This window comes from Symsagittifera roscoffensis, chromosome 1 (assembly GCF_963678635.1).
Source record: "Symsagittifera roscoffensis chromosome 1, txSymRosc1.1, whole genome shotgun sequence".
Lineage (NCBI taxonomy): Eukaryota > Metazoa > Xenacoelomorpha > Acoela > Convolutidae > Symsagittifera > Symsagittifera roscoffensis.
The window spans coordinates 31,925,250-31,947,612 of NC_087062.1; the positions used below are offsets into that span (position 1 = coordinate 31,925,250).

A 22,363-nucleotide genomic window follows, 5' to 3' on the forward strand; every position below is an offset into this window, starting at 1 on the left:
TACATAGTTTGGCTTTATGCTTTCCAATTTATTACATGCAAAATTGTGTCTTTTTGTATTTGGTGCTACTTTTGCTGCATCGAATTGGCAATTTATTAGCATATGTAGCTGCGTTTTTGGTGGCTAGTTTTTCGGCATTTGAAGCATCCTTGGCTGAGTGGTTAGTGCGTGAGACTTAAATTTGCTAGGTCGCAGATTCGAATCCGACACGTAGCCGAGTTTTTGCTAATTGGAGGCTTTTATCTACTTTTTCGTATTTCACTTGATAGAGCTGCTTTTTGGTCGTGTTCTCGCAAGTATTTGCGAAGTGCAACTTCGCCTCTGTGTTGAGTAACTTCTTATCTTGATGATAACAGAAGAAAAGTTGGAAAGACAATTTTTTATTGGTGCCCTCCAGTTGCTATATAATTGTAACATATATGTCCAGGATGCTATACGGTACAGTATATGTGCGTTGTTATGGTACACTAGTTCATACATCATTGTTACTATTTGAACGACCGACTGTATTTATCGTATACTTTTTTTTACAAGTAATTGTATTTATGAGTTTTAAATATTCAGTAAAATTTGAATTGTTTTCGGATTCTTTAGTTTTTAAAAATGTTTTAATGGTGTGCATGCTTAGTATATTTTCTTGTTTTTTCAAAAAAAAATTTGTTGGTCTTTCATGCTGATTGATTTTTTTCGAATTGAAATTGACTTTATATCGGCTTCATAATTTTTAGAATGACACGCGCTTTAGTGTTTTATTTGGGCTTATTTTTTTTGTTCGAATTTCGAAGAAAACGGATTATTTACGCTTTGGGCGTTTTTCTGATCAGTCAATTTGCGGCGATTAAAACGAGTAAAATAATAGTTTTTAACAAAAGTTTTTCATACTCGATTGAAGAAATCGACTACTTGAAATCAAATGTAAAAAGATTTTTTACCTCCGATCATTTTTTTTGCCGAAGTTCTGGCAGTTTGAAAATGGCCAAGTTGGTCATGCTGAGGACTAAATTATGCGTGCTTTGAAGTTTTTTATTCATGATGCTGAAAGCATAACGTGAATTATTTATGCGTGTCGAATTATCCCGCACAACTAAGTCATTCCAAAAAGAATTGAGGCTTGATAATTGGTCGTATCAATTTCGCACGACTAAATTTTAAACATCTGAGCTTTGATTTTGCCCAGAAATCATAGTTTTAACGTTTCCGATCAGCAAGCGTAATCGAACAGGAATATAGACTTTTTTCGGGTTAAAAACTAGTTTAACAGAACCCGTTGAATCATTTTATCTTTGGTTCATATGAAATGAAGTCAGAGAAATCAAGACAAAGTCAAAGGTTCGAATCCGTCCGGCCAGGACCTATATGTTTGTAAGCGTTAAATTGTCGCGTGTCAAAAAATTGTCAGGCTGCTGTTTGTCTGCTTTTTGTCGGCTTAGTTGCCGCAGCACCAAATTTTTCATATTTTCAGTTTATTTCGGATTCGGGCAAGTAATTGAGATCCAAATTTTGCTTATTTTTTGCTTTAGTTTGATTTTTTTTCATGTTGTTCATTAATAGTTTTGGTAGTGTTTTCTTGATAAATGCACCCACGTTTGTGACTCCAAATCCCAGAAGTTCGATTCTAGTTAGGACCTGTTCTTCGTATCTGCAAATTTTTGTCAGCTTATGTCCCGCAGAAAGTTTCTTTTTCTTTTTAGCATTTTAAAAGCTCTGTGTAAAGTTGCTAATGGCGCAGGTAATTTTGTTTCAAGAATTTTTGTTCTTTGAAATTTTTCTATGTAAAAAGACACGATTTTTTTTTTCATTTGCTAGTAATTATATTCAGTTTTTTATTCCAAGTGATGCGAAGCTCAACTTCGCCCCCGTGTTCAATGTTTTCTGTCCCGAAAACTATTTGATATGAATAAAGGGGCAGTTAGAGCATTCAGGGCTTTGCCCTGATATACGTGCAGTCTGGGTTTCCATTTATTTTTCGTAGAAACCTATTTTCTCTGTCGTAACATATTGCTCGGTCGTAACTTGCTTTGGCTATTGAAGTATCAGATGGTTTTATTTTTCTAAAATCTTTTGTCCCATTTGAATAAAAAAATAAGAAAACAGTGGATATTTCTTGCATCAGTCTGTGCCGTTTACATACTTAGCTGTTGTACCTATGTGTCGAACCTAGCTGAAATTTCGATTGGAATTATACAGCAATTGTTGCTTTACTTCTATACAGCAATTGTTGCCTTACAATCTTTCTTCGATTTTTTGATACATTGAGAATGGTAATGTATTGTTCCAACCACTTTTAAAATCCAATTTTTGCTTAAATCGGGTTTTAAAAGAAATCTTTAGAATGGGCAATGTTAGATATCACACAAAAGCGCTTTCAGTCGTAATTTTAAAAAGTTTCAACAAGTTTTCTGTGTCAAGTAAAACGGTTTGAAATTTTTGCTTCAGCCTAATTTCGATTGAATAAGGTGAGAGTGTAGGTTATAAAATGAAAAATTTCTTTCGAAGACATAAAAAGACTTAATTTTTATATAGCAAAACAAGCTATCGAATTTTTCTGAGCGCTTACTGGGCCAAATCCGTCAGTCGGAACTTTTTGGTTGGAGCGTAAAAGTTATTAAGAGTAATGAACGTAGTGAGTACTCTTACATAGGTCTTGCAAATTTTTTTGTCAGGAAAAATTCCTGAAATTTGTTCATGCTCAGTTTTGATTTTTCGCGGTTTGACGACTTGGATTTCTTTTTAAGTTCAGTGCATTTCCATTATTAAAAGGATGGAAAAGTCCGCTTTCAAAAAGCAAAAGTGTGAAAATATAAATGATTTATCAGATTTCCCAGCAAAAGAAAAGTTATACGTATTGATCCAGTTTTCTCAAATTGAGTTAGTTTTAACAAAAAAGAGTCCATCATGAATTGTTCTATAAATCCAAAGAGCTTCAAATCCACTATTTTTTTCTTCGAAATTCAAAAGTTGAAGGCTATTGCTTAGTTTCGAGTGAGAAGTATGATGAAGTCGCATGTTTATTTTTATAGTTTTCTGAGATACTTTGGAAAATTGTTCACTTTTTGCTGAAGTTTTAGTTTCTCTCTACAGCTTCTTCTTCACTGATTTTGAAGAAAAAAACTGGCACAAATAAAAGACCGGCTTTTACATTGTATGTCTGCGTACTTCCATAGTCACTTACAAACTTACTGCACCTTCAAAAGTCTTCGAAAATTTAAACGTGGGGAATGTTTGATTCATTTTCTTGGATTGTTTCCTTCAGAAATCTGAGATTAAGATTTGAATGGTAAAGGCAGGTGTTGGCGATCTCTTCTTCATAAGCCGCCTCGTCCTTATTCTGTTGGAGAAAAGTTATGGCCTCAAAAAAGGCCATTTTTGACAGTTTGGTCATTTTTTGAAATTTACACCATTTTTCTCAAAGCTACCCTCTCATATCTTGATTTAAAGGTTGATTGAAAAAGCAGGTTGTTGGAATCCTCCCGGCATAAGTGGCTTCGCTCCAGTTTTGTAGAAATTTAGTTAAATTCTCGGGAAATTCAATTTTTGATCATTTTGGAAACTTGCTTATCGAAAACTACGCTGACAAGTCTGATATCAAGAGTGTGATCGAAATAAAGGGTTTTGACAATCCTCCCTGCCTTAGTGAATTCACCCTAATTGTTATAAGAAAAAAACTGAAAGCCTTGGGAAAAGTCAAATTTTTGAAAGTTGACTGGTGTCGGAAATTTTTGACTGTTTTCAAAAAATTACCTTTTCAATTTCGGCCTAGCTTGCGTCGGTTGAATTATCCGTTTTGGACATAGTTTCGGTTGGTTCAATTTATGCTTTTTAAATTGAATTTATAATATCTGGTACTGTTTGTTATTGGCTAATTTTCTAAAGCCTGGTTCTTTTGAATTTTAAATTCAAAGATTTGTACCCAAAATTGCGTGCGAACGGGGTTGTACTTGAGGATTGCAATTTTAATGCCATAACTTAAACCGTCCAGAAGCTTGTAGTTTAGGAGATATCGACGGTTGTATGAATCTTCCAAAAAGTCTAGAAACTTAGATTTTCGAAATAATTTTCAATGTGTTGTACCCGTACTTGCAAGCTATCTGGGTATGGTTTGAGGTTAAAGTGCTTTTGCATAAGTTTGGCTATATTGCAAAAGCTCAGAAACTATATTGTAGAAGATTTGGAAGATTTAACGGAGCCAGTTTTTTTTAAAACTTAAAAGAAAAAGTTTTTTTATATGTTTTTTTTGCGTTCATTATGAGACCTTGTACATACATGGTACAGGCTGGAGGAAGTGTGGTGTATTTAGCAAGTAAACATTTCAACACCGGTGCATCAAAATAATTGCGTGGTTGTTTATCGATTGAGAATTTTTTAAAATTTTTTATAGTTTTTCTGGTAGTCAAAAACATACATACCTAGGTTAGGAGTTTTTGGGTTATATGGCCTTTTTTCTGTCCTCTCCGATTTTCATGTCTAATAACTACTAACAGCGAGTTTTTCAATGTAGGTGGGTGATTGAAAGGAGAATTTTCACTTTCTAGTACGCTATGAAACAACTGTAACTTCGATACCTCAATAGCTTGCTTGAAAAAACTCTTTTTTCACGGACCGATTCCGACTTTCAAAAATTTTGAAAGCTTAATTCTCAATTGCCTGGGATCAGTTTTTAAAATTATTCGCGAATCGTTGCAAGATCTGAAAACAACCTAAATCATTTAAAAATTGTGTTGCCATAAGCTTGCTTCAAAACAAAACAAAAAAAATGAAACAATAAAATCCTAGGTTCTAAAATCGCCAGAAATACCTTGCATCAGGTCAACTCTTTTTGCACCATCTTTCGGGAATCTAAGGTGATCCATTAAGGACTATCTTGAGTCAATCTAACCTAAGCTAGATCAACTCTTAGATAGACCATCTTTCTAAGGATCACCATAAAGGATCACCTTCATTCAAAGGTTTTGCTGAGAATATATTTTGATAACCGATTCACTCTATGAAGCAATTTGAACTATTTTCAATCGGTTACTATTTTCAAACTGATTCGAGCAATGAAAACTCCATGAAAGATTTCAAAAATTTTTGCTCGAGGTCGCTTGATTAAAAAAAATCATTTTTCGCTAATAGACTTTTCAAAAATTTGAATACCTGAATAGTTTTCATTGAAAAACTGCCAATGAGAATCAGTTCGCCGTGAAATAACTTATATTTCTAACTCGATCTTTTGGTAATCCGATTCAGTCTATTTCCTTACTTCAATTTTATTGTTTCGAAAGTACTCAGATTGCGATATGATTTGAATAGCTTGCATAGAATGCCATCAGTTTTCGTGAATTGCTTCTTTCTATGCTATAACTTAAAATTTCTAAACACCTGAAGCCTCGAATTGCTTGATTCACCGATTCACACAATGAAAGCAGTTTTTAGCAAATTGGAAGCAGTTTTATCAGAAATTGCACTGCTTAACTGGTTGGCTTAGGAAAGCTTAATCTTTGGTCAATCGTCTCCTGGCATCGTTTTTGTTCAAAAGATAAAGTTTAAGTGCTTGCTTCGCTCTTAGAAAAATGGAGAGTTTTTAAAGTTTCATCGCTTGAATAGCTTGCTTGGAAAATTTTTTCTTTCGATTTTTTTCAACGTTATTTAGGCATTCCAAAGTTTCAGCGATCGCTTAGCTTGCTAAAAGAAAGTTCTGCGAGTGAATTAAGGTGAATTACATTAAAATTCATATAGATTGTATTCAAAAGTTTCCATGTTTCATTCCTTGCTGAGAAAAACTCAAATTTGCGAACTGCTTCGCTCTTTTAAACAACTGGAAATTTTAAAGTTTATCATCGCTTGAAGAGCTTGCTTGGAAAAATAACAAAAATTTCGAAGATTTGTTCTATAAAAATTAGAAATTTCAAAGTTTTAGCACTTGACTAGCTTGATTAAAAAAATCTATTGACGCAATGATATATTTTGAAAATCTTCGAAGTTTTATTGCCTAATTAGCTTGCTTATTAAAATTTGAAGCTTTTGTGAACCTAAATAAAAAGTTTCAAAGTTTCGAAGATCTTAATTTGTTTAGATTGCCATAAATTTTGTCAGTTTTTGGGATTCAATTCTTGCTACATATAACTTTCAAAAATTCACGCGTAATCTATCTATCTATTATATATTAAAATGCGGGCTTCACTATCTCGCCATGTTAAAGCTTTTTCAACGTATTATTTTTGCATGTTTAAGCTATATCGTATATTGCAATGGTTAAGAATTCTTTTCGATTTTCTAATTTGATTTTAAGGGCTATTTTACCGAGTTTAAATTAAGCAGTCCAATATCGAATTAGGGGTTGCGAATTTGGCCTCCAATTTTGAATGCCCGAATCATTTAAACTAACGAGATAAGACGATTTTTGAGTTTTTCAAAAATTTTCAGAAGTACACTAAAAGTTTGCAGATGTTTTTCCCAAGATATGCGGTTTTTCATGAGCTGTCGAAAAACTTCGAAGCACCGAAGGTGCGTTAAACGCTAGTACAATGTGAATTTTTTCTAACACTTGAATGCTTGAATGGCTTGCTTCACCGATTCACGCAATGAAATGACCTTAAAATTCCATAGTTTCTTGCTTGGATAGCTTGCAAAGAAAAACTGCAGTTTTTAGTGAACCTATGCACGCTATATATTAATATCAAAAATTGAAAGAACATCACTAGCGTAGCTGGCTGAGAAAAGCATCATTGTTTGCGATACGATTCACGCTGTATTATAAATTCAAATATATCAAAAGTTTTTTTTTTGCTGGAATGGTTTGTTCACAAAAGTCTTTTATTTTGCCAATTGACTCTTGTTAACGATTGTGTTGAAAATTTGTGATGTTTCATCGCGTGCTGAGAAAAACAGCAAAGTTTTAGGCGAACTGAATAACTATGAAATAAATTTTCAGCCCATGAGCCCATGAGTTTTTTCAAAAGCTTCAGTCCTTTGTTGCCCTGCTCAGAGAAACTTCAGATTGCGAACCACTGCGTTCTTCTTTTTACAAGTGTCATCGCTTGATTAGGTTGCATGGAAAAATTTTCGCAAACAGTTTCATGCTATGAAATTTCTTTGAAAATTTTGAAGTCTTATTGCTTAATTAGTTTGCTTGAACAATTTGTGAACCGAATCATCATATAAAACAGCTTCAAAGTTGTGAACATCTTCATTTGAATAACTCACCTAAAATGATGTCATTTTTTTTGAACAAAGTATGCAATATTTTAACTCAGTTGTTTTAAAATGTCAATATGATTAGCTTGTTTTGACTTGGTTTTTTTGCGTTCTTATTAATGCTATAAATAATTTCTGAAATTTCGAAGTTGATGACTTGAGTAGCTTGCTCATAATGTCACATCTATTTTTGCAAATCGTCACACGCCAATATATGACTTCAAATGTTTCAAAAGTTTGAATGCTTGAATGGCTTGCTTCGAATAACTTGGATCAATTGAGCAATATCCCCCCCCCCCGTAATGATCAATTGAGCTATCTCTCCCCCCAGCAAAAACGAATAAACTCTTCAAAAAGACGTCAGCAAACGGAAGTAGATGGATGTTTTGTTTATAGCACGCAATCATTTGACCGAATGAAGTTTTTTTATATGAGTCTCGAGAAAATTTTGAAAAAATAACTCGAAGTTTATGAAGAAAAATTTTTTTTTGCAAATTTTTGTATAGGCGACCATAGCCTCATCGAGGAAAGCGATTTATCAGGGTTGGTGCTCTAGCCTTGTATCTGAATAGCAAAAACGGTTCTCCGCAGCACCTTAATATTGTACACAAAAGCTTTTTGTCATTTTAAGAAAGAAAAAAGTCGCTTTTTATGCCTGATTTATTGATTCTTTTTTCTATTTGAATGAAACTTTTGAGCTTTGTTATTGTAAATTTTGGCTTTCCACAGTCGTTGGAAAATATGGTTTATGATTTCAGGTCATTCAAACTATTGATATGGTTTTCAAGTGGTTATAAACATGTCTCAAGTACCTATTGAGCTATCTCCCCCCCCCCCCCCCCCCACGCGAGAATGGGGGGGGGGGGAGATTGCTCAATTGATCCAATTACTTTAAATCTGACAAATTGTCTGGTATGGAGTTTTTTCATTTTTTTAAATCGCTATATATATAAAATGACTTGCTTAGAAAATTAAGTTTTTGCCAATCGATGTAAGGTATGAAATACCAAGAACATTTTAAAAGTTTCTTAGTTTCTATGGCTTGCTTCAAAAGACTTCTGACTTTTTCGAACCGATTCACGGAATGTAATTGTTTCAAAAGTTTCTAAGTCTTATCATTTGAATGGCTTGCTTCGGAAAGCTTTGCGAACCGGTTTAAGCTGAATTACGTTTGAATTTTTTCAAAGATTCATTGCCTCAATGAATAGCTTGCCTCGATTTACCTAAATTTTTGCAAATAGTTTTACGATATGGAAAAGCTTGAAATTATGCAAATTTACATTGCAGAAAGAGTTTGCTCAGAACAATAACTTTTTGCGAACCGATTGATTGATAAAGGACGGGCTTGCTAGTAATTCGCAACGGCATTAGCAAGTAGGCAACGCTTGCTTTGGGTGTGCGCTGAGATTCGGCTCGAGTGATTTTGTGCTTCTGAACGCACTTTCTCGCTCTATCTATAATGAATTGTCGCCTATTTCGAATTTTTGCGTCTTACGAGTTGTCGCCTCGCGGGTTTAACTGTGAATCATCAATGTCCGCTGGCTCTATGTACTAGAGTGGGAAAAACATCTGAATGTCAAGTGGTCGATTGTTACTAGTGGATATTGTTTTAATTGATTTTCAGATGTAGATGCCTGTGCGTTCGTCAGCACCAACCAAACAACCCCAAAAGTCCCTTAATCGATCCAGATCTAACAGTCCTAAGTTAAGGAGGTCCCGGAGCTCAGAGGATGTCCAGGCCGCCACCAGTCTACCGCCGTCTGTAGAGGGTCCTTTGCGATGCTTTTTGCAAGTGGAGGTATCGAAGCTGATTTTGTTGACGCCGACTGTTGTGGATAAACCGACTGTCCGCCTGAAATGGTGGGGCGAGAAACAGGAATCACGTGGCACTGTATTCAGACCAAAGGTGTTCAGGAACAAGACGGAAATTGCAGCCACAGATTCAAATGGTAAGAGTTCCTTGAAATGCAATCGGAGTGTTTGCATTTTAAGTTCTATTTTTGTGTGCCAATTCGAACAATGTTTTTACTCGTCATTTTTTGTTTCGAAATCAAATTGGGAGTGAATTCAGCTGTTTAAGTGTTTTTTTTTCACTTACAGCAATCAGTAACCACAAATAACCCCATATTGAGGCCCTTTCAGTCCAGATTGGGTCGATATCAAACTTTTTCCAAAAACAGTTCGTGTCCAGAAAATTGGTGCATAATTTAGAGCGGAATGTGCATGAATGTAAGTCACTCTTCATTAAGTAATTTTCACTTATAACAACGAAGTTATAATTATGTAACCTTCTTTAGGCTATTAAGGAAGCTTTAATGTTTGCCCAGCTCCTCTTTTGCCTTAATTAGATGAAAAAATGTAATCTGATTTTTTTTATTTCACATTTTTTGTCGACGGCGGTCGCAACATTTTTTGCAACTGGCTACTTGGTTCGTATAGTTTTTGCAAGCATAGTGGTGCAATGCCTATGTAACTACGAAGTTTTTTAGGATTTTATCTTTAATATCAGCTCTGATATCTCTATTTGCCCTTGTTTTAGGAATGCTAATTCCCCCTCGAACTACCTCAATGTTTCCTGTGAAGTCAGGACAGACGCAGATTCTGAGCTATCTTCGTGACATGTCAACTCTTTCTTTCGAACTGCATTGTGGCAACGGTGATTCGAATGCCATCGCGAGGTGCAACATCCACCAGATTACGCAACTGTCATTCGAGAATCCGATCTCGGGTTGCTTCGCCATGTACGGAGCCGATTCGGAGAAAGTTGCGCAGCTAAATGTTGCTTTATGCTTCAAAGATTTCGACAAAGGTGTTCTCAGACCAAACCCAAATGCCAGCCAGAATTCTGTCGATCTGAAAGCAAGCCTACAAGAGCAAATAGCTGAAGGGTTTCAGAACTATGGTTTGACTATGAACGCTTATAAATCTGCAGCCGAAAAACCAGCTGAAGAGCTTTCAAGAACCTTGGCCTCGGAAGATACGAGAAACAGTGTAGATGATTTGATATCGTTTCTGATTCAGCGCGGATCTAACTTGAGAGAAGCATTAGTACAGAACGAGGAACAAGTGATTTGCGATCATAATTCTGTATCCAAAATAAACGCACCATTAAGCTCTATCAAGAGTAACTCAGTGCCGAACTTCGCAGCACGACCAAATGAGTCGCTAGATGTCACAAAATCAAATGATTTTGGAAAAAATTTGGAAGATCGTGATTTAGTAAGGTCGAGCTTGAACTTTCACGATTTAGTTTATAAGTTCGACAAGAAACGACTAGAAGGGTTAGCTGCTAAAAGTAACATTGAAGGATCGAATGCAAACGACGTCACAATTTCCGATGATGAAAATACTAAACTGAAGAAATTTGGTGTTGATGATTCAAGTGACTCTGACAATCCGATACGTGACTCTTCGCTTGTTCGTAGAGTACTCAGGCGAACTGGAGGGTTAATTTCAACATCTGCCACGAGCACAGGAACCGATTCCAGTGAGACTGAATCTGAGCTAGGGCGGAAGGCGAAATCTACAAAGAAAACCAAAAAAGGCAAATTGAGGAACAGAAGCAAGAGCGCGAGTAGTGATTCGTCTTTTGAATCAGAAGTTGAAGTGCTGAGAAAACAGGAGGTAATGTTACTCGAGGAGCTGAATAGCAGCTCAAAAGCTGACAAACGATTCAACAGGCCCGATTTCTCGGAGCAGAATGGTGCTAATGGTTTCTCAGATGACGATGAAGATTGGACGCTTTCAATCGAGCGGTTCAATTTGCTTCAAAGTGTCAGCAAAGCAATGGTTGTAATCGATTCATTTACAACTTCGGCAGGCAGTACAGCATCGGCTCCAGGTTTGAAGTTACCTCCTAAGGTTCCATTTATCTCAAAACATGCAGAATACTACGTGGAGTTCTCGTTCCCAACTTGCATGCCGCATCATCGAATCGAAATGAAGGAAACTAAAGTCAATTGCAGATCTGCAAACCCCGATAACGGGAATGTTACTTTCTCCCATAGGAGTGTATTCCCGCTTTGCATCGGGGCTAAAGGCAAAAGTGTTTTGAAAGAGCTGTGGACACAAGCTATTACGTTCCACTTGTACCTGAAGACGTCCAAAAATGCATCAGGAGCTAAATTGGTGGGTTCAGGTGCGTTTAAATTGAAAGACGTTCTCGAAGCGGATTTTTTTTCGAAATCAATTTCGATGCCGCTTAAGAAGTACTTTGCATTCAAGAAGAAAAAGCGAAAGCAGAACAAAAAATTGGATTCGCCTCACGTGGTCGGAAGTTTGAAGTTATCAGTTGAACTGACTTCGGATTTGCACGCGTTTACGTCTAAAGTAAATGAGCTAAAGGTCAAGGAAGCTTCAAGAAGCAAGCCCTTAATGATATCTTTGAAGGAAGCGAGCACGAGTGAGCGAAATCAGGTAGTTGCTGAAAACATATCAGCGAAGAGCACTGCTGTAGTAAATGTGCTTCCAAATATCAGAGTCGACCGAGAGTTTGATCCTCGAGTAGTGCAGCTGAAGCAAGGAGCTTCTCAAAAGATGGAAGAAAATCATCAGGTCAACTTCGCCCAGAGTTCTGCTGAGGAAGGAGAGGCGATGTTCTTTTTCTTAACCATAGGCCAATCGAATCTAGAGAAATATGTATGCAAAAAATACAGTAGCCTAAACGTCTATGCGATAGCTCGTGTGTTCTTCTCAGATGATTGGATCAAATCCGACATAAGCTGGGGATCAGATACTAGTCCTCACTTCAATGTGTGTTTCACAGTTCCATTTGTTCTTACACCCTCCATATTGCAAAGAATGAAAAATAATTACGTGATCATTGAAGTTTGGAACAAACTGACCACGGCAGGAAACGACGAGCTCATAGGTCTAGTTAAAGTGCCGACAAGTCAGTTTCATCTATCATTTGCTAACCAGAGACTGATGAGCGTGTTGAGGGAAGCGCATTACCCAGTAGTAGCTGGGGATAACACATTTCCAATTGTTCACCCGAGTGATATGAACAAAAGTGTGCGCGGGAAAGTAGCGGTGACATTGGCGATAGGATCGTCAGATCAAGTTGCGGCGCTGAAACACATCAAAATGACATCGGAAAATGTTTCGTATGCCAACAAGTCAGTGATATCAACATCAACTGATAACGCCCATGTCTTCCCTTCCAAGGAGTTGAATGAGCATACATTCGAAGTTATGGTTAGCGGGCTGAAAAGTTTCAATCAGTTTTCAGACGATGTCCACGGAGAGGCTGATTGTTATGTTCAGTACACTTTTCCAGATCAAGAGAACTTCAATTTCTTTCCCCAACAGGGCTCAAGCAATTCAGGGCCATTTGCTCTGAGGAAGTTCAAAACATCGCCGACGCTATGCGTACCAGATGTGGTCTTTCATGACGTTATGCATCATAAGTTGGTTTGTCCAAACAACTTGTCGTTGCCCAGTCAGCTCCTAAAGGTAATAGCAGCGGACCCAGAAAGTGAAAAAACACTGAAGTTCGAGGTATGGACAAGACATTATCACCCGAATTTGCGCGATCAAATGGTAGCCACTTGTCAATTACCTCTTCCGAAATTGTGGTCACTCATTACGATGCATTCTCATACCAAGTACCAGCCTTCTTGTCAAAACTTTGTCCTACCGTTGACGAGATCCTCGTGCGTAGATTTGGAGCAAAGTTACAGCGGACAGGATAGGTCGAAGCAACAAGTTCCACATTGTGGTGTCTTAGAAGCTACAGTAAGCTACAAGGTGGCAGACTTTGGCTGTGCTTCGACTCTTAAAGGTCTAGGCATGAACACACAAGTTGTTCTGAGGATGAATGTCATCAGAGCTTGCGGCTTAGAAGAAGCGGCCATTTACGCTGCTCAGAGGCACCCAAATCTAGAGTACTACTCCAAAGTTGGACTGAATTCTTTCTTTAAAGTTTCATTGTCATTCGCAGATCCGATCGAAGCAAGAACGACTAGATCGGTTGCGCAGTCATTTGCACCCGAGACCGGATCCGTCATGGAAATCCCACTTCCTGTTTACTTCAAAGGTGAGAAGACCTCACATGTTGTTAGTTTGGCCGAGCGATTGGAGAATGAGTTCTGTATCATAGAACTATGGCATCAGCAGTCACCTTCAAAGGCGGAAGAAGTTCTGCATTACACGGAGTCAAAGAAGGACTGCCTCCTGGCATCATGCTCAATTCCTTTGCGAGATATTCTCTACCAACATAGCGGAATTCGAGGCTGGCATGCATTGCACCCGGTCGATGAACATGAAGGTTCAAGGAATGACTGCACAAGCGTTGGAGGCGTTGACGTACAATTAGCTTTCGTTCGAAACGAGGACCAGGAAAAGGTCATTCAAGCTGGTCGAGGGTGTGGTTGGAAGGAACTGTATGATCCAATTAGCCCGTTAGTGAGTGCCCAAAAGTATCGAATAACGGTTTGCTTGTCGGAACTGAGTTGTAATAGACGTGATTTCTCTTCGACATTGTTAAGTCAAAATAACGTACAGTCCAGGCGTAATATGAAATGCTACCTTAGATATAAATTCTACGACAAACCGGCCATATGTACTCACTCGGTATCACTGAGGCACTTGGGAGAAAACTCGTTCGTGGCAAAGTTCGATTTTCGAGAATCGGTTTCCCTAGAAATGTCAGAACCATTGAAGTATTACCTGAAAGAAGAACCATTAGAGTTTCAACTCTGGGCTGCAGGTGACGTGAGTGCCCCCAAAGGTCACAGAAGAGACAAGTACTTGGGAAGTGCCTATATGATGCTCACGCAATTAGCACGCAGTGTAAATGTGAGCACGATAAGCGAGAGTTGCACGGTTTACAAACCTGGTGCAAGTTATATAGGAATGACCCAGCTTAGAGCTTCAATTACTTTGGAACAAAGTTCAGCTACTGGAGACGTTAAATACGTAGACGATGACGTAGAACTAAACTCGGATTCAAATTCAGAGGACGAGAAAGAAGATCAAATCGACCTAACAAATACTTTCAAAGCACGAGTTGAAATTGATCGCGCGTATCACTTGGAATTGTACAATGGCGCATTGGCTAGCGAAATAAATACTGCCAAGGTTTCATCAGATACTTCTAGTTTGTATTTTACCTTTCAAATGGTTCCCGACTCGAAACCAGTGACGACGACCGCGGTAAATTTCGAAGCTTCGCCAAAATGGAACTTCCAAACTGACACCTTCTTGTCATATGACTACCTGAAGAGTAGCAACCCTTTGCTTCTGAAGTTGTGGCTACAAATGAAAAGTGGAATTGGAAAAACAACGGAAAACGGGGACTGCGACAAAGTGTTCGGATTTGTAGCTGTTGATCTTTCCCCGCTCAATTCAGGCTTCTCGCATGTAAGTGCATCCATTCGGCATTAGACGGGTTGTATCAGATGAAATACATGATTTCTGTTTGATCTTCCGTTAACGCTGTTCGATGTAATTTTCGGTTATCTATCTTATCTGGACATGATTTAATTGGCGTTTCAGTTGGCAATTGTTTAAGTGAAAGGTCGCGTTGTTTTTTTTTCAGGAAAAGTTTTTAAGTTTGTTTAGGCACAAATTTACTTTTTCGCGGATTGACTTTTGGTTTCTTTTCAAGTGTTTAATTTCCTTTGTTATAAGGAAGGTAAACTCGACTATCGAACAGCAAAAACCTGATCGACTTCTATTTTCGAAATTGGAGTTTAGTTATCAGATTACCCAGCGAAATGAAAATTTTCCTTTAGATCATTTTTCTCAGGTTGAATTAATAAAGAGTAATGAACGTATTGAAGACTCTTATATAGGTCTTGTGAATTTTTTTGTTTTTTTTTCATTAAAAAATCTTAAAATGCTCTAATAACTACACACAGAGCGAGAGAGAGAGAGAGAGAGAGAGAGAGAGAGAGAGATAGAGATAGAGATAGAGATAGAGAGAGAGAGAGAGAGAGAGAGAGAGAGAGAAAGAGAGAGAAGGACTTAATTTACCCCTTGGGGAATTTACAAAACAATCATACAATTTACAAAACTTAACAGCAATAATAGAAATAGTTTATATTTTTATAAAATAGATACTAAGAACGACAATACAGGCAAATACATTTTGCCGACCACGTACAGCTCACTTTTTCATTGTAAGTTTGAAGCTTGCTCTTGTAGAAAAGATGAATTTTTCTCTTCCATTCACAAAATGAGTCACGAGCATCAATTTTCAGGTGATTTACCAGCCTTCCAACTCGATCAAAATAAAAATTTCCCGTCTTCAAATATTTTCGATTTTTCAAAACAAACATGCAGTAATTTGAGCTCCGCAACGACGAACAAAATTCTGAAAGGGTAACGTAATCGAAAATATTCAGGTCATATTTCCCGTGGAAAAGAAGTAAATCACTTCTCTCTAACCTATAGGAGATAGGGTAAATATTCAAGTTCAAGAGTGTAGAATTATAATCACCAGTCATGCCAATCCACTCAATGCAACGCTTATTTAAAGACTCCAACGTCTGAAGATCTGTTTTGCTTGGGGACCAAATTGGAGATGCATAAAATGAAATGGAGAGAAAACAAGTTTTGTATAAATTAATTTTGAGTGATCTAGATGCACTCTTCGGATCATTTCTTTTCATCATAAAGAAGACCTTATAGCACCTCGAAATTTTTTCAGCAACGTGGAGGGACCAACTTAAATTCGAAGTAAAAATAACACCAAGGTCTTTAAAACTTTGAATGCTATCAAGCAAAGGCTTACCGATATAGAGAGTCGTGTTATGGAACAGTGAAAAAATAGAGTATTTTGCACTTCTCTGGATGTAAATCAAGAAAATTTTCAGTGCACCACCGCTGTAGAGCGGACAAGTCAGTCTGTAAGGAAGTAGAATTTACGCTGCAGCATTTGAGATCATCAGCAAAGAGAAAAGAAGAGATGCTAAGGGTTGGGGGAAGATCGTTTACAAACAGTAAGAATAATAAAGGCCCTAAAATGCTACCTTGGGGCACCCCACTTGTAACTGAGGCAATTTCAGATAGCATGCCATCTATGCGCACACGCTGGTAGCGATTGGATAAATAACTATGTAGAAGTTCTAGGAAATCATGATCAAGGCCATATGACGCAAGTTTATAAAGCAGCCTGTCATGTCGCACTGAATCGAAAGCTTTCTTAATGTCAGCATAAAACACGGTAGTAAAAAGACCCTGCTCATGACCTTCAAAAATTTTATCACAAAAACTCAAAAGTTGAGTTACAGTTGAACGCCGAGACATGAACCCATATTGTGATGACGAAAATTTGTACCGGATTTTCAAATAAACATGATCGAATAAAACTCGTTCTAGACCTAGTGATAATTTCGGTAATAAGCTGATTGGTCGATAATTGGTAACATCACTGTTATTTTGTTTCTTATGAAGAGGCGAAACATACGCAGTTTTCCAAGCATCAAGCCAGACTTGGTGCTTCAAAATATCCTCGTAAAGCGCAATAACCAAGGGACACAGTTGATTAGAGCAGTACCTAAGAAATGCAGGAGGTACATTATCACAGCAAACTGAGGATGAATTATCAGCAGAGCGTAAGAAGTTGAGAATTTTATCGAAAGAGATATCAATGGAATTGAACGAAGTTGACGAACAAGCATAGAGCTGTAACTTATCGACCGAATAGGAGGGTTTGAAGACTGGCTCAAGTGCCAGAGAACTATGATCGCAAGCCGGGAATTGTCGTGTCTTTAAAGTTAGTTAGTTCTTAAGGTGAACGGTAGATGAACTGTAGTAAAAAGGAATTTGTTGTCGTTTTTTCCGTTTCAGCTGTGCAGATGCTGCCACTGCACCTGATATTGTAGGTATAAACAGAGTTGAGAAAATTTCAAGTAAATCAGGATAACTTTATGCATCGTAGCTCGCATGTAGGAAACTATTAAAAGTAACGAAATTAAAAGAACTTCTGGAATAAGATGGTGGAAATAACTCAGCGTTTGTGTGCATTGAAAATGTAACCCCAACGGCACGGTGATCAGAAAGTGCACAATCAAAGACAACAGGTTCATTTTCTAGAAAACGGTCAGTTAGAAGAATGTCAAGTATATTCCCACTATTATGAATTGGTCCATGAATCAATTGCTGCAGATTGTAATCCTGGAAGATTGAAATCAAATTCATGTCATAGCTGGAAGAACTAAAGCTAGTACGCCAATCAATATCCGGTAGGTTAAAATCACCGCCAAGTAAGAAATAATTATTTAAACAACCAAGTTTTGAACATTCCGTCCGGTAAGCAGGGTATACTAAGGATAGGAAATATTGAACTTCTGAACAGGGTAGCTTGAACCTAGAAGATGCAGGAGGGTTATATACTGTTGCAATGCATAAAACATATGAAGAACTCGAAAGTATAAGAATACTACAGATAAGCATTCATAAATATTAATGGACTGATGAATGCACTTATGTATATTTGCAGTTTTTTTAAGTTCAATGGAAATACACATGCTGAAAACTATGTAAATAGCACTCTCCTAATATGAAAGTGGAATCGGTGCGAAAATACGTGAACAATTTCTAGTTTCGAAAGTGGAATTTACTATTTAGATTTCAACGGGAATAAAAACTCTCAAGTTGGGTTAATGTTATCAAAAAAGCACCGATCTTAAACTTTTATAAAAAATCAAATAGCTGTGAGTGCATTTAGTTTTCTTTGAAATTCGAAAGTTGGAAATTTTTTTGAATAAAGTCAGTGTTTTTTTTTCTGTTTATTTGCGGTCATTACTCTTTTCCAACGGTCAGCTGGCTATGTTTTATTATTCAAGTACCAATTATAAACTACTCTACAAATTCAAAGAACTTTAAGGGCGTCTTTTTTTCTCCAAAAAAAAACAAATCAATTTTTTTCTGTTTACTTGCGTTCGTTGACTCTTTTCTAACTGTCTGTTGGCTATGTTTTCACTTTTAAGCTGAATCGTATATTCCATCGTTCAAGATTTTTTTGAATTCATTTTCATCCTTGATTCTAACCACTCCACTCATGAATGCAATCTGTTGAAGCATCAATGCTTTAACTGTACAGTTTTTATGCTTCTTTCACAAGGCGAACTGCTTAAAGCTTTTCGTATCAGTGTTTTTTGAAAATGAAATTCTCAAAACCTAGTGTGGGGTGTTTTCAGGGTAAACTCAGGGTTGCAAATTGGTCTTCAAAAATCACTGCTCTTTTTGATTTCCGAGATACGGCGTTTTTTATGATTTTTTATTTCAATTTTTTTATTGAAAAACATTAGAATCAAAAAAAGTTTCACAAAACTTAATTTAATCTACTCTATGATGGGCTGGTTACATGTTACACACAGGGACTGCAAATGTGGCCTCCAAATCTTACTGCTCAAATGCTTTGTTTCCAGGATATACCATTTTTTTGTTTTTCAAAAAAAAAAATTAGATTTAAAAAACCTTTTAGCAAAACATGAAATTTTCTTGTCTATCATGGGGTGCTGTCAGGGTAAGGATTGCAAATCTTCAAAGCTTCAAATTTAAATGCTCAAATTTTTTTAATTTGCGATTTTTAAAAAAGCTGACAAAACTTGAAACTGTTAACAATATTTTTGTTGTTTGATGTCTGGGTACACTCGCAGATTGCAATTTTGGCCTCCAATAATTACTGCTCAAATCGTTTCAGTTTTCTGATTTTGATTTATTAAAATGTTTTTGAAAAATTTAGGTCTAAAAAAGACCAACAAAACATGAATTTTTCTCCCCGATGGCGGGGTTTTGTCTGGGTACTTTATGGTATGCAAATCTGTTTACCAAATTTGACAGCTAAATTCACTTAACAAAACTTGAAATTCTTAACCCTATTTTGGGGTGCTGTCAGAGTACATGCATGGATTGCACAGCTACCATTAAACAAATAGGATTGATCAAAACCTTTAAATAGCCGAGATTTGACGTTTTTTTTAATTGTTAATTTGTTCAAATTTCTCAGTGAGTAAATGATTTTTTTTAAAAAAAACTGATTGATGTTACAACAAAATTATAAAAAATAACCGCTGTTAGCTGCCTACGCTTTTGGGTCCTTGAAAATTCTAATGTTTGACCAGTTTGACGAAAAATGAACTAAAAGTTGACTTTTGAGTCGTTCAATAAATGGCATAAGAAACCCTGATATGCTTTTTTTAACGTTCAACAATCTATTTGAAGCTATTTTCACGTTCAACTATCTATTTAAAGCACCGGAGTTTCGAGTCATGCGCTAGGCTAGTTAACTTGAAATCATTTACCCCTGCCTTAAATGAGTTTTGAAAATCCAAACCAAAAAATACAAGGATAGCCGGTTGCTTGTAAGTAGCACAGAATGTCAAAACCACATCCATAAACAACTGCCACAAAGGGTTTTGTTTTTTCTTCTTCAAATAAGTGTAGCTTTTAAGGAGTGGGGTGAGAGAAATATACAATTGTGTAGAAAACTGGTGAATTAGACATAATCGAAAATTTTTTTTTCAAGAATTGAAAGACAAACAATAAATGAAAAGTTTTGAAGTTCTTAAATTTCTATTTTGCACTATTTTTTCTTAAAATTATTATTGCCAAGGAGACGATAAGAGAAGCTTTCTTGGACTTATTTTCATATAACGAACATAACTTAGGACATCACTAAAATAGGACATCCTGAACAGAAATTTTCATGCCGTTCAAATCACGACTTTAAGGGCTTGAATATGACATAAGCACATTGCCACCTGATTTAGCGTGAAAGAAAAAATTGAAACAACTAAAACACCCGAATACTGAGTTCCTCCCCATTTTCAATGGTCAGAACTAAAAGCGGTTTTTCTGTATTTTTTTGAGAAGCTGAGAGTAATGAATGGTTTTTAGGTGGACGGGTTCTACAATGTCACCAACTTCTCCAACCAGGTGTTGGGGCAAGTTAAGTTGTCAATTATCCCAATGGATGGATTTCAACCGCCTTTGAAACCAAAAGAGAGCAGAGTAGAGCCGAAGTCATCAGCTGCAAGTGAAACTCCGAAGGTGCTGGAGGAGGATAAAGTTTTCATGCGGAAGTCGGTAGACACGTCTTTTCATTGGGGGATGGGATACCCGATCGGAGTTGGAGTTGGCTCTAGTTCAACAATGGACGAACTGAAGCGTCACTTGGAGGAACTGGAATTAGTCAAAGATAGCTTAAGAAAGAAGGTTACGAAGCAACTGAAACAGGCGGACGTTCTGCTGAATCCAAGCGCGAATGGTCATTTGAAAAATGAGGTGTCGATGGTAGGAAATGGAAGTGAAGCGGGAAGTTCTAAGCATAGGTCAGTAATCGAAGCCGAGCAAACAGACACTAAAACAACCGATTGCAGAAATGAACTTGAAATTCCGTCGAAACGTAGTGAAATAGAATACGGAAGTAGAGGACATGGCGATAGGGAACCTAGCCGACAAATCAGCTCAGCCCAAGACAACGCCCAGCAACTTCTGCAGGCGCTCAATGCCGCCAAAGAAAAATTGATCACGTTCAACTCTGAAGCTGAGAAGGCAGGTCAAGAGAACGAAATTAAAAGTCACGAGAATGAAGCTAGAAATGAAGTGCACGATGAAAGTTTTTCTGATCTTCACATTGGTGATAACGAATCGGAAGCTTTTTCCGATGGCGGTGAAGCAAATGACGTGACGAGAAGCCGAGAATTTAATGAAATGAGCCGAGAGGGCTCGAATAACAATGAAGATGAAGTGACCACCCAGAGAAGTGAGTACTTTCAATCGTTTGGTTCAAAAAGCTCGTCTGAGACGCGAGAGTTGCAAAATCATCTGGATGAATTTAACAGAAATGAAGTTGTCAACAAAATCAGTGATAGTATTAAAGTAACTGAAAGTTCCGATGATGAGGAGGATTTTCCTAATCTGGCTATTACTAGTGCAGATAGTGCGACCTATACGCTCGATAAACCGACTTATGAAACACAGCCGACTTCGGACCCTCGTGTTGTTACCTCGGATTCTCTCGAGCGAGACAGGATGACAGAAGTGAGCTATGAGACTACTGGTGTTGACAATGGTAAGTTGTCCCAGCTGACCACATTCAGGCAACTTGACGAGGAGTACGGAGAGGACGAGTTACTGCCTTTTGATAGACCCCAGGAGTCTGAAAATGTAGAAGCTTTAGCTGAAGATGAAAATGTTACTGATCAATCTCCTGGACATGAAAATGAGAACAAGGATGATTTTGAAGAAAGGCCGATAATTTCTATACCGATAGCTGATGAACCATCAGAGAACGAAGAACCGGAATTACCATTAAATGCAGATAAAGATTCGAATAATCGTCATTTACTGTTTGCAAATGACAGCAAAGTTGTGTCGATTTTCTCGCCTTTGAGTTCTGTGGATGTCGGAGAGACTACACAGAACCCAGAAGCTCCGCACCATGAGAGTTCTGGTGTGACTCGAGACGGCAGGGATGAAAATGAAAGAGATACACACAGTGACCCAGATCGCTCAAATGACGAAGAGAAAGTGGATGCTGGTACCAAAGAGGAGAAAGAAGCTTATGAGTTTCCTGAAGCAAAGATAGAAGTGGACAGTAGTTGCCATCTGGTTACTTCTGATGTCGAAGTCGAATCTGAGAAAAAGTTCGACGAGCCAAATGAAGGTCATCACGATGAAATTGGCGAAACTGAAGATCCATTTCATGCCGAAGGTGGTGAGAATAATTCGTCCCCGTATAGCATCTTCGAACGAGTTACCCAGGAGTCGCAACCTTTGACACCACGACTGATCCCAGAAGTTACTTTGCCTCGAAGGTCATCGCTCTCTTCAGTGGCGTCATCAAGCTCGTCAATGAATGGACAAAGTTCAAAACAACCAGCTCCAAATGCGTCAAAGATGCCTTCTGTTGAAGAGGCGAAACGAATAGCTCGCATATTCTCTACAAAATACTCCTAATTTCTGTCATCAAATAAAATACATCAAAAGTGCACTTAACCTCTGAAACTACTTAATACGTGGATTTATTACTATGATGTTTTGGTCTAACCATTTTGCAGTTTGAATTTCCAGTTTTGTGTAGATTGTACATAAAATGTAAATGTGTATAGTTTCGTTTTACTAATTTCGTTCTGAAAAAATTGAAAGTTACTTTCTGAAAGTTTTTTCTGGGTGAACTTCAATGGCCTAAGTGATAAGCATTCGCCTGTAATATTTAGAGGTCGAGCATTAA

The 22,363-nt window shown here is 37.4% G+C and overlaps 2 protein-coding genes across 2 annotated transcripts in view; one reads left to right on the forward strand and one right to left on the reverse strand.

The window, feature by feature from the left end:
- LOC134842903 (AF4/FMR2 family member lilli-like) overlaps nt 1-22,363 on the reverse strand; it is a 237,569-nt gene that overhangs the window by 118,031 nt on the left and 97,175 nt on the right. The window lies entirely within an intron of this gene.
- Nucleotides 8,805-22,254, forward strand: LOC134842889 (C2 domain-containing protein 3-like). The gene is made up of 3 exons (XM_063859404.1): nt 8,805-9,125; nt 9,716-14,538; nt 20,026-22,254. The coding sequence occupies exons 1-3, from the start codon at nt 8,807-8,809 to the stop codon at nt 22,087-22,089; spliced, it is 7,206 nt and encodes a 2,401-aa protein (XP_063715474.1). The 5' UTR covers nt 8,805-8,806; the 3' UTR covers nt 22,090-22,254.